Source organism: Melanotaenia boesemani, chromosome 19, assembly GCF_017639745.1.
Source record: "Melanotaenia boesemani isolate fMelBoe1 chromosome 19, fMelBoe1.pri, whole genome shotgun sequence".
NCBI classification, from domain to species: Eukaryota; Metazoa; Chordata; class Actinopteri; order Atheriniformes; family Melanotaeniidae; genus Melanotaenia; species Melanotaenia boesemani.
In genome coordinates this window covers 29125951-29139537 of record NC_055700.1, presented here as the reverse complement: position 1 = coordinate 29139537, position 13587 = coordinate 29125951, and the positions used below count along the sequence as shown (strand labels likewise).

Genomic DNA, 13587 nt, shown 5'->3' with positions numbered 1-13587 from the left:
TGAGTGGATCATCTTTAGACTAACACAATAAGAATGGATTAGATCTGAAAAAAAATCTAATTTTCGCATTTTAAGTTTACGCTTTAAAACGGTTTTAAAACGTTTTTTGTGTGAATTAATGTAATTTAAATAAACCTTAAAGAAAATTACTCAATGTGTATTTAATTTGAAAAAGCCATCGCGTCGCAGTTGGTTTTGTCGTTGCAGACGGAGGTGATGGGAAATCACGTGTAAGGAGCTGTGGCCTTCTGTGTGTGTGTGTGTGTGCGTGTGTGTGTGTGTGTGTGTGTGTGTGTGTGTGTGTGTGTGCGTGTGTGTGTGTGTGTGTGTGTGTGTGTGTGTGTGTGTGTGTGTGAATGAATAAAACATGCCCAGAAACGAGTGGTGACAGAGGAAAACGTGACTTGTCCACTTGTATCATCTGAATCAGGCGCAGAACTAGACGATTTAAAGCTTTCTTGGTTTGATGTAAGAATGCTACAAAAGCCAAAGCTGGTCTTTCCCAGATTAAAAAATGTCTGATGATGTTGCTTTCACATAACGTTTAGGGGTCTGGATTCTCTAAGGACCAAGGATGATAATCACTGACTTAAGATCCGACTTTGCTTTCATTTTTCTTTGGGTTAGGAAAACCATAAATAAACATAAAAATTATATAAACATTTAATTTCAATATTATCACATGTTTACATACATACATACATATATATATATGTCTTTTTTACTCCTTAACACCATGTATTTACAGTTCTACGAAAATTAAATAAATAGTAAATGATACAAGAAAACAAAGAAAGAAATTCCAGAATAAAATAAAGTTAAATATTAAATAACTGAAAAACAAAATTTAATAACAGTAATAATAAATAATATAAAAACAAATAATTAGTACTAAATTATATTAAATTTCTTAATTAGAAAAAAATAAATTTACAAAAGGGGTGGGACAGGAGGGGTTAAGCCTTTCTTATTTAGCATGTTTTCCTGTTTATGTGTGGGTTCTCTGACTGCGGTACACAAGCTTCCTCCCATCATCTAAAGATAGGCATGTTAGGTTAATTGGTCTCTAAATTCTCCATATTGAGTAGGAGTGTTTGTCTCTCTGTGTTGGCCCAGTGATAGCTTGGCGACCTCTCCAGGGTTTAGTCACTCCTGCCATCCACGTTCCAACACTAGAATAAGCAGGTACAGAAAATGGATGTGTGTATCGTGCATATCTCAAGGCACACAGTACAATTCAATCCAGTGTGTTGTAGTCCAATTACAACAAAACCATTACATGATACACACTTGCTCCTTTTCTAATAACTGTGTTCATATAAAACAGTTCATGAAAAGAACTGCTTGTGGAAAACAGTCAAGAGAGAAAAGTGCAGGTTGGAACCCAGTGCAGATGTCCCCCAGCAGCCTATGGCAGCTTAGCTACAGGGATGGATAAAGGTCACCAAGCCAGACCCAACTGTAAGTTGTATCAACAAGGAAAGCTCAAAGTCTGATCTTAGAGGTAGAGAGGATGTCTTATTCCTGAAGCCCAAGTAGGAGCTGGTTTCATGAGGAGGATCTGAAAGTCATTCAGCTGGGAGAGCTTGTTATAAATCAGAACTGGAGTGGTGGTGGTATGGAGCTGTGTGGCTGATCCAGGTGTGGAAGTGATGGAGGGGCTGATGCTGATCAATGGCTGGTGATCGGATATGTGTGAGTCTTTGTTAACATTTTCTTCAAACAAGAAAAAGTTGATCATGTTGTTGCCCTCTGCTTATTACTATTTAGAACATTTACATGTTTTATTTTAACATCAGCAGCTGCTGTTCTGTTATCCGAGCTGCAGTTAAACAGACTGAAATGCTGGGAGAGGTTAAGGTGGTCCTGGGTCATCGTCGTAATGTAAATTAATAATACCTAATAGTTTGATTTAGATTTATCAAGACATCTGCAAGTATCTTGTGCATTATAGTGATAATGACTGATTAGAATAATTTTCCTTTCAGATTCTAATATTCTCCTGTTTCCTCACTGTGGTCCCACTGCATCCTGCTAAATGCTAACCCACTCTGTTCAGCTGTGTTTGGAGGCCGTTCCTGGGCAACCGTACCTGCAGATAGAAGTGTAGGTTACCTGTAAGCTGAGACCTTATAACAGTTGTCAGACTGTGGGACTGGACTCAAATGCTGTTTCATCAGTGAAGCAACAGAACTAGAGACAACCAAGAAAACACCACCCTGCTCATACAAACCTCAACAGGTAGGTGACATCCTTCTGATGGTTACGTAAACTAAACTAGGACTTTTCCAGAGTGGTTTCAGTATTTTATCTGCCATCTGGACTTGACAACACATCATGCCGCTGTTGTGGCCCATAAAGGGGAAATGGCATCAAGATTTGAAGGTTCATTTGCACTTCATGCATGTATTTACAAAAATGGGGGACAGGTCATCATGTCTGTAAAATGGTGGGAACTACAAATGTGGAATATGATGAAAAGCTGAACATGATGATGGAAAAACATTTTAGAACTAGTGACAAACACTCACTTCTTTGCTTCACAGTAAGGGAGTACAAGGTGTGTGATACCTTATTCACACCATATAATCCACAAGTATTTATAGGTATAAATCCAAAAATGTGACTGAAATTAATTTGTATTAATATATGTGTATGTGACAAGAGAAAAGAGAAACACTAGACCAGAGGATGGCTTTAGCCAGTGGTCACTGGATTGAGAAAGAAGTGACGGGAGAAGCCCCGAGTCCCAGGTGAGTCACATGATTTTCAAAAGTTCTCCAACCCAAACGATCACATTCAATACAGCTCGGTGATGTTGACATTAACCACAAATAAACAGAGCGATGATCAGTGCTGGAAGGATGTTAACTAGCCTGTCTTATAAAATAGTTCTATATTTGATGCTGTAGAAGGATTAGTTGGGTACATAAATGTTTGAAATTAAGATAAAATCATTTAATAAGAGCATTTATTCACCAAGTAAAACAACTTCAACTCATAAAATCTTTAGCTGTAAGCAAATTACTTTACTGTGGATTTTTAAAGGAGTTCATTTTGAATCCAGTTGTTGTTTTCTTTGGCAAAACTGGAAACATCTTTGCTCACTGGCCACTTTATTAGGTCCACCTTGCTAGAAATGGGTTGGACGCCGTTTTCCTGCAGAACTGCTTAAATTCTTGGAGTCATAGATCCAACAAGGTGTTGGAAACATTCCTCACAGATCTTGCTCCATGTTGACATGATAGCATCACACAGTTGCTGCAAACCATCCTGCAAATCCTGTATGGTCTTAGGCAGTGTTGTAGGCACAGTACAAGTATTAGAACAATTATATTGACAACTGATATGTCTGCCTGAATACATGAAAAGCTAAAAATAAAAAAAAGAAGAACGTTTTTTTAAGTTAAAATGTTTTTTGTAACCATGGTTTCAAACAGGAAGGGTTTGTTGTCCCTGAGACACCCCAATCCTCTGCCCAGACTGACTGAGTTCATTGTCATTTTTCTTCTTAGATGCACATAAACACATTATTATAGTGTGGTTGCTTCTTTTTTGGTTAAACAGCCAAAGCCGTTCAGTCACACGGTGAACCAGATTGCAGGTGTAGTTGTAGCTAAAGAGGCTGAAATGGAGTAACTAACTTTAAACTGGGAAAAAAAAACATTGCGTGCTTGACCTCACCTTGCATGTTTTTGAGTTTAACAGACATGGTCACGCTTTGACTGTAGCAGGAAATGTTGCCTTTCTATTTGGAGGAGCATGTACCATCAACCAAGAGGTAACAGTAATTTATTCTTTCTCAAAAACATTTTTCTTTCAAGAACCGTCAAACATGCCTGATACTAAAACCAATAATCTCTCTCCTTTTTTCTGTTTAGGACAGTCCTGTTTACTTCAGTGACTTCTTCATGCTAACAGGTGCACATTGAACATTAATGGTGCTTAAAAATGCCAGATTATTCTGAAAATGATATTTAACACAGGAACACAATTCTCAAAAAGTTCTGGTATAAACTGTAAATAAAAACATAAAATAATGATTCATATCAGGAAGTTTCTCCAACCAGACGCCCCCACCAGGTCCCTGAGGTCATGTGATCAGAGTCTGCTGGCTCTGTTTACACCACCACGCTGAGACAGTAAAGGCCCTTTTATGTTCGATACCGTAGACAGATACGCAGACAGACGGACTGTTTCGTATGTCTTCCTCCTCCGTTATGCACGTATTTTTTCTTTTTTTTTTTTCTTCTTTTTTAACCTGTCTTGTCCAGCATCGTTGCAAACAGAATGATTGTCTGGCTGCCGTCTGGTGCTGGGCAATTTTACTCTATCAAGCAGGGATTTATACTACATGTATAAAGTCCCTCTTGATGACATGAAAAACTTTATTAAATCAGACTCTTAATGCTGGACTCGACCGGAGGGGACAGAGAGAGAGAGAGAGAGAAAAGAAAGTAGAAAGAAGAGGGAGGGGAGAGAGAGGGACAGAAAGGGTGTGGGGAGTGCGGGTGGGGACTTAAAACATTATACAGAAAACCATGTAATCCATACTACTTGCAACATATATAGCTAAGATCATCCTGGCCAGTAGGTCATTACACAACTAGTTGATAATAGTAACAATAATAATAATAAGAGTAAGAGTAATAATAATAATAAGAACAGAAATAATAAAAAAAAGAAAAAAAAAAAATATGATAATAGATATAAGTGAAACTGCTGTATTCAAGAACACGCGCAGAGAAACCTGTGTGGATGTGTTGGAGAACTCGGCCACACGGCGACGCAAAGACTGTGTGGAGACGTTCAGGAAGGAGTGACCATGCAGAGTGATCATGCAGATGCCACCTCACTTGAACAGAGGCCAGAGTCAGGCCAGCGGTCCCGAGACCCAGGCCACCAGCCCCCCCGCAGGCAACAGATCCCGACCGGTCCACAGAGACGACCACTCGCCCGCCCAGGAAGGCAGCAGCAGGAGACCCCAGCAGGAGCCGCCCCGCGGACACAGGGCACCGGCCCCGGCGGGCCGAGGCCAGCAGTCCCCGACCCCCCCGGGCACCGGCCGCCCGGGACAGACGGGGCAGAGGGCCCGGGCCCAGGAGCGCAGGGACACCCCCCCACAGGCCGAGGGCCAGCACGCCACCCGGGGGGACCCGGCCCGCCCAGACGGCCACCACCAGAGGCCAGCCCCACACCCCAGCGCCCAGCCGCACACCCCGAGAACCAGTCCTGCCCCCCCCCAGACCAACACACACACACACAAACACACACACTCTCCTTCCACTCCTCCATTCATCCTCCCACGCATACACCATTCAACCCTCACATACTCTGTACTCCCACACACACACACCATCCTTCCACACACACACCATCCTTCCTCCCACACACTCACCATCCTTCCACCATACACTCTCCCACACCTACCCCATCCTCCCACACACACATCATCCCTCCACCACTCATCCTCCCACACACACACACACACACCATCCTTCCACTACCCATCCTCCCACACATACATCATTCTCCTACACATACACCGTCCTCCCTCTCCTACACCAAACATCCACCTTCACGTACCCCATCCTCCCACACACACACACCACCCCTCCATCACCCACTCTCCCAAACATACACCACTCCCCCACACACACACCATCCTCCCTCCCATACACCATCCATCCTCCCGCACACACACCATCCTTCCACCATCCATCCTCCCACACACTCCCCCATCCCTGCACCATACATTCTCCCACACATACCCCATCCTCCCACACATACATCATCCCTCCACCATTCATCCTCCCACACCCACACCACCCCCCCTCCCACACACCACGCATCCACCTCCTCACACCCCACCCTCCCACACACCATCCCTCCACCACCCATCCCCCCACACCCACACCACCCTCCCACCCACACACCACCCCCCCCCCAACACACACACACACACACAAACACCATCCCCCCACCACCATCCTCCCGCCACCCCACGCCGCGGGGGGACAGCCCCAGCCAGGAGGCGAGGAGACACGAGCCAGGCCCCCACCCCCCCACCCCGCCCCCCCACTCCCCACCCCCAAAACAGCACCTTCCCCCCAGGGCCAGCAGCCAAAACCCCCCGGGACAGCCCGCCTACGCCCCGGGCCAACGCGACATGCCACCCGGCCCACCCCGCCCCCGGGCCATCCATGGAGACAGGGGCTCTTGAAGACCCCATCCCCCCTCCCTCCCCCACTAGTGATGGAATATATTATGTGCTGTTTGCAATTAAAAAAAGAGGGTTAAAATTGGGGGGCAGTAACTGCATTGAGGAGGGGACGGGGCCACCTGAGCAGTCCCACCCACCTGACCTCGCATGTTCCACCCCCCAAAACGTGTTTGTATGTTGCAAATGTTATTTGTGCTCAGTGACTAAGTGGAATTAAAAGCTGGGAGGCATGCTGCCGCTCAGCGAAGCAACGGGGCCATTATGATGACTCCCCTGCCCCGCCCAGCGCAACAAGCACACCTCCCACAGCCCTACCTGTGTATGTAGTGAAGAGTGGGGGAGGGGAGGGGTCAGGAGATGTAGGTCCAGAGGGGAGTAAGCCTCCCCCCTGGAAGACGACCCGCCAGTGGCTTAGGGCGCCCCCGTCCCCCGCCGGCCCCGAAGGGCGTCACAGGCCCGGAGCAGGCACCCCAACCCAGGCACGCCACGAACCCCCCCAGGGGCCAGCCACCAGCCCAAGGGGCCACTTTCCTCTTTCTGAGTGGGAGGGGGGCGAGGCAAAGGAAGGGAACCCCAGGCCCACGCCCCCAACACCCGGCCAGGGCGCCCCCCAGAGGACACGTCCTAACCCCCTGCAAACGCACACACACTCTTTTTCTTTTTTTTCTTTTTTTTTTTTTTTTTTTTTCCCCCAGCCACTCACACACCCTCTCACACACCTCTATACACCAACACCTCAATACGTGCACATACCTCCACACACACACTTCACGCACATACCTATAAACACACACACCGGTGCCCACATACACACACACTCTCATACCCCTCCATACACATACACCACTACACACGCACTCACATACATACCCGCATATACACACAAGCACCTCCATACATACTCACGCCTCCACCCACTCCTTCACTCCTCCACACACACCTCGACCTCCACGTGCACACACTCATATATACACACCTTCACACACCCCCACACACACATCCCACATAGCCCTCCACACACACACCCGCACACCACTCACACACACATACACGCACACACCTAGACCTTCATACACACCCACACACACATACAGCACACACATCCCTCTACACCCACCCACACACCAGCATACCTACGGACACACACACACACACACCCACCTATATATAAACACACCCCCACCCAGGTTCCGGGGCTGCGACCAAGCACCAGGGCACGGACCAACCCCCGGCAAGGCACATCCGGACGGGCCCAGCCCCCGGCAGCAGCGGCAGATCCCCCCACCCCCAGGAGAGGGGGGAGACCCGACACCCCGTATTTTGGGCCGTTTACAGGGAGCTTAGTTATCCGTATACACTTTCAAATCAAATCAAATTTTATTTAGTAGTCTTTTACACACAATTGCACACATACACATACACATACACATACACTCCCCCAACCCGCCCATACCCCATTCTGTACAAACATAAACTCCCATCCCTAGTTACTGTAACTTAACTGAATGCAAGTATAAAAAATCAATAGAAAGAAAACATCTGGCTTGATACTGCTGTGAGGAAATGGTATTTTGGAGATCCAGCCCACCCCAGGACCACAGAGGGTGCCACCACAGGAACCACCCAGGTCAGGGCAGGCCAGGGTCCACACCACAGCCATAGGGCTGCAGTGCAGTACCCCCAGCCACCCTAACAAGGGCAGTCACCATGGCAACAACCCCGTAGGTAGAGCTACCGGTGTGAAGGACCCCAGGAGGAAAGAGGCTCTCAAACAAACCAGAGAAGATGAACAGGAGCAAGAAGAAGACAAAGACAAATTTATAGCAATGCATTATCACAACTAACCGGTGTCCAAAACGACACCAGAACGTGGGAAAGAACTCTGATCTCAGCACTGCCCATGAGTGGATGAATTGACTTCATAACCATGGTAATGCAGAAGATGCATGGAAGTATGAAGGGTGGTGACGTATGACAATGCTGCAAATGGACATACCTATTATGTACGCAAGGGAGCATAAATGGGCCTTAAAGTATCAGTGGACAGGTGAAAAGCTGCATCTCTGATGGGATGGGGCTGCATTAGTGCCTATGGCGTGGGCAGCTTCCACATCTGTGAAGCTCCATCAATGCTGAAAAGTACATGGAGGTTTTAGAGCAACATCTGCTCCCATCCAGACAACGTCTCTTTCAGGGAAGACCTTGCAGATTTCAGCAAGACGATGCTGAACCACATCCTGCATCCATCACAGCAGCATGGCTTCACAGGAGAAGAGTCCGGCTGCTGAACTGGCCTGCCTGCAAAAAACAGAAAATGCCTGGAGCATCATGAAAGGAAAAATCCAGCAACGAAGCTCCAGGGGTCTCATTTATAAACGTGGCTTACACACAAAGCTGGGCCTGGAAGTGGTGTATGCCACTCCCCGTGCAAAAGGTGTATTAAATCAAATGGGACAGGAAAATGTGTTCACCTGTACGTAAACTCTGACCCATGTGTACGAACATCATCTGCTAGCTCTAAAATGTCTCCCACCATCTCCCTGAAAAGTTCACAAAATCATCCATCATCTCTCTCCCGCCTCTCAGTTTATGACCAAACCATGATGCACGGCAACACAGGACCATGAAATAAGTCATTAAACAGTGAAATAATTATATATGTTTTAAATTGGTATTTTAATGAATTAGTGATACATTTAATAACTCATTAATATATTTAAAAGTCGTTTTAATTATTTACTGACACATTTAAATAATTAGCAGATGATGTGGAAGCAGGACCTGCTGACCCGGAGCATGTAGCGAGGAAAGCAGAGAATTTATTCAAGTTGCTGGACTTGGTCTTGGTGAAGTTGGTCACTTTTTGATCAATATATTGACCATAGAGTGACTGCAAGTTTAGAAGAAGCACTCCACCGCTTCTCTGGTACCAGGACACAACTGGACGTTTGGAGTTTGACGTACCGTCTGCAGTTCTGGAGCATCAAGTAGAAGTTCTGTTCAGACCTTCCACAATCGAATGTGCTGCTTCTCTCAGCAGCTCCTTCTCCTCACACACTGCAGTCGTTAATAAAAGTTTGTTCTATGGGATGGTTTAATAGAGTATCTTAACTAACATAGAGGAATAACAACACACAGTGTGCTGGAATGTGTTCACTAGCTCTGCATTGATCCATTATCTGAGTGCATTTGCCTGGACTTGTTTAAAGGGTAACCAATCAGGCGTCAGGATAGGTTGACAGATAAAATAAATTTATGATGCACTGCAACACAGGACCATGAAATAATGAATTAAATAGTAAAATAATTATATATGTTTTTACATACATACATTTGTATTTCAATGAATTAATTAATACATTTAATAACACATTAATGTATTTAATTATCATTTTAATTATTTAATGACACATTTTACAAATTTACGTATCACTTTTTCTCCCCCATACGCAGGATTTTCACTTATTCAGTACTTAACAGTAAAGTTGATGATGCTGCAGATGCAGCCATCGACATACGTAGACGCCTCATTATACGCTGGAGTGTGATGCAGCGTCGCCGCCATATTGGAGGGGTGTCCGCATTCCAGGCTAGCTTCAGAGCTAACCGGAGTCAGGACGGTTCCAGCAACTATGCCTGTATTTTGTGCAGCCTACAGTTGCAAAAGCCGATCGCATGGCATTACCTTTCACAAGTAGGCTAAGATTTTTTTTTTATTTTACCGTTAGTTCTTTCTGCATGTCTAGGAATTATTAATTTATTGTGTGTTACATATAAGTTTCTTTACTTACCCTCAAAATATATTTATTTGACGGCACTGTCCCCACCAAACAGCTAAGTGTGTTAATGTTTGTTTTGAATTCTTTTTAAAATTTAATTATTTAGGAGCCTGGAATAACAATCCCACTGCAGGGCAGTTCCAGGGCATTTTTCGCCGTCTGATGGTCCATTGTGATGTCACAAAAAAGTGAATCAGGCAAGGTGGCAACACAAGATGAGACAGTGTCCCGATCAGCTGCGGACATACATAGCCTACATATATGGCCACAGTTACCTGCCCGTCCGTTTTGGTGGTCTTGTGGACAACGCCCTGGTCTCCTTTTCGGGGTTTGTTGTCGAAAAGGTACAAAAAGAAATCTGTCCTGTAAGGTGTGCCGTGCAAGCCTCGTCACAACTGCTGCACCCTCATCCCTTGACCAGAGCTACCACCTGCTTCAGCTGAAAAACAATGGTGGGCTGATGGTCCCCGCTTTGCTGAAACCCAATTAGGAATTGAGAACCACCATTTCATGCTTTTGTCCTCTGTTGTCTCTGTATTTCTTAAAGTAAGGCTGCACAACACTGCAAAATTAGCTACCCTGGAGTTACAGAGTGCCAGCAGAAGCTATATTATATTATATTATATTATATTATATTATATTATATTATATTATATTATATTATATTAAATACACCATAATTCCTAGACATGCAAAAAGAACTGACAGTAAAAATAATAAATAAAAAAGTAGCCTACTTGTGAAATATTGTGCTGGTTATTGCAACTGTAGGCTGCACAAAATAAGGGCATAGTTGCTGGAACCGTCCTGACTCCGGTTAGTTCTGAAGCTAGCCTGGAATGTGAACACCCATCTAATATGGCAGCAACGCTGCATCATGCTCCAGCGTGTAACGAGGCGTCTACGTAGAATATGTCTATGCAAAACGATGGACACTACCCGCATTAAACGGACGCCATCTTGCTGACGTAGCGGAAAGAGAGAAACTTTCAACCAGTTTTCCAGAGCTGAATAATGGCGGACATCGACTCGGCGGTGCAGGTGCAGGCCAAGGCTGTTTTGTACTGTTGTAAGTATGAAGTTATTCAACCATAATTCTAATATAAACGGGAGCATGCTTCCTATCCCTTCCATCCCTGCCAACAATGATGGATCTGATCATTTGTTGGAGGCTGTGGTTATACCGACTCAGTAGAGTTAGCGTACGTAAATGTTAGCAGTGTTTTAGCCAGTTTCTCGGACATAGATAAGTGTTAGAACTGATTAATGCTATAGGTTCCGTATGTTTATTTATGATTGTTGAACCTCCTGATTAAGCACTGTGGTGTCTGTGGCAAAAACGAAATAATCCTTGATCTGAAAACTGATTAGGAAACACAGCTTTTTAGAGAACCGGCCAGTTTCCATGGTACTGCTGACTAAGCCGTAGCTAATTGTACATAACTTTAGATAAGAGTCTGCAAAGTACCCATAAAGTTAATATAAACATTAATAATGTTTGCTTTCATATAAACTGCCAATGTATTTTCATCGTAGGTCACTGTGGCATCAAACTACCGATCCAGCAGTGGCACTGAGGCATTTATCGCCTGGAGCTAGGACTCTGCTGTGGAGGAGGCAGAGAAATCTTTTAATAAAAAGTTTAAATAAAATGTTTCTGCATCCCTGTTTTAGCCTCTTCATTACTGCATTTCATATTTTAAATTATGATTTCTAGTATACTTGGTTTCCTGTTGCCAGATGTGAACTGTATCAGTGTAAACACCAGTTAAAACAAATTTACATGATGTAAAGTACTTCAATTCAGTGAAGATATCTTTGCATATTTAAAAGCTGTTTTATTAGTGTTTAAATTGCACTTTATACTAACAGGTATGGGGGAGACATGCAGAGACCCATAAACGTGTGCTGATGGTTTCTATCGGTCTTTGTCAGTTGCCGTAACACTTGGGATATCTGCAGTGCATTGTGGGCTGATGGCCATGTTGGTTGCATCGTTGTAAACAACTGTTCATCATCTTTGCTACGTTATAATCTTTGATAAAGTTGGAGTCTCGTGTTGTGTGAAAGGCTGACATACTAAGTCACATGACTTTAATGGTAGAAAAGAACGCCACAACATTAGATTTTTTTGGTTTCCCACTTTTAAAAGAGGCTTTGGACAGCAATTTGAGGATGTAACTGAGGCACTGGATGGCCTGAGTCGCAGCGGTGAGGGAAGGACATCACTTTCATCACCATCTCCCTTCATGTGTTTTTGCTCTCAGCATTTTCAGAAAGGCAAGTAGGAGAGTTTTTTGTTGATGCTGTTGTTTTTATTGTGTAAGTAATGTTAATGAGTGTGCTTTTTTGCTTTCTAAAGTCACTATATTCACATTGGCTAACTTCACTTATAATCTACAGGCAAAGAGGGAGGGAAATAGAAATGGTTCATCTGTTTGTGTTTGATCAGTGTTTATTTTATTTAATTATTTTATATCAAAACGTCACAGAGTGAATGATTTTAAAGATACAGGTAAAAACCAAGAGTGCTCTGTGAGATCTGATGGGATGGTTAACTGGTTAAATTAAGTGATGGAGATTGTGAAATGTAATGGAAGCATCCAATGTCAAAATTAAATTTTATTAAATTTTAATTACATTAAAAAATCATTGAACTGCAGCCTAGACTGTCCTGGTGCCAAGTGCACATGTGGACACTCTTACACCTGAACAAGGTGTTCGTTATGGACAATCCATGATGAGCACAGAAGTCCAACAACAAAACACCACTCGGATTCAGATCAGGGGGGCATTCCTCTCAATCACATCTCTCCAGGTCTCCAGGTCACTGCCCACGTGGGCATTGAAGTCCCCCAGCGGAATGAGGGAGTCCCCGGAAGGAGTGCTTTCCAACACCCCCTCCAAGGACTCCAAAAAGGGTGGGTACTCTGAACTGCTGTTTGGTGCATAAGCACAAACAACAGTCCCGACCCGTCCCCACACCTGAAGGTAGAGGGAGGCTACTCTTTCGTCCACTGGGGTAAACCCCAATGCACAGGCACCAAGTCGGAGGGCAATGAGCATGCCCACACCTGCTTGGTGCTTCTCACCAGGAGCAACTCCAGAATGGAAGAGGTTCCAGCCCCTCTCAAGGACAGTGGTTCCAGAGCCCAAGCCGTGCATCGAGGTGAGCTTAACTATGTATAGCCGGAACCGCTCAACCTTGTGCACCAACTCAGGCTCCTTCCCTGCCAGAGAGATGACATTCCACGTCCCTAGAGCTAGCTTCTGCAGCCGAGGATCAGACCACCAGGGTCCCCGCCTCCGGCAGATGCCCAGCCCACACTGCACCTGACCCCTATGGCCCCTCCTGCAGGTGGTGAGCCCACAGGGGGGGTGGGGGGGCATGTCACCCTTTCGGGCTGAGACCGGCTGAGCCCCATGGGCAAAGGCCCGGCCACCAAGCTTTCGCCTCCGTGCCCCACCTCCAGGCCTGGCTCCAGAGGGGGGACCCACGTCTGGGCAAGGGAAACCTGGGTCGCAGCGGAATGTAGCATCGGCGGTCGCTAAGGCAAAAACTCGGGCATGGGAGGAGTTTGGAGA

General features: G+C 45.2%; 1 protein-coding gene across 4 annotated transcripts in view; it reads left to right on the top strand.

Annotated features, from left to right (window-relative positions):
* The first annotated feature begins 1116 nt into the window (after positions 1 to 1116).
* The window catches only part of zmp:0000001301 (rab9 effector protein with kelch motifs), a 34391-nt gene continuing 21920 nt past the window's right edge, over positions 1117 to 13587 (top strand). The window contains exons 1-5 of one of the 4 annotated variants that reach the window (XM_041969542.1): positions 1117 to 1695; positions 2060 to 2241; positions 2666 to 2753; positions 3709 to 3781; positions 3882 to 3921. In XM_041969542.1, the coding sequence (XP_041825476.1) occupies positions 2692 to 2753; positions 3709 to 3781; positions 3882 to 3921 (175 nt within the window). In that variant the 5' untranslated portion in view covers positions 1117 to 1695; positions 2060 to 2241; positions 2666 to 2691. Of the gene's footprint in view, positions 1696 to 1723; positions 2242 to 2665; positions 2754 to 3708; positions 3782 to 3881; positions 3922 to 13587 lie in introns of those variants that run through there. The other 3 variants (XM_041969544.1, XM_041969543.1, XM_041969545.1) reach the window with 3 other exon arrangements.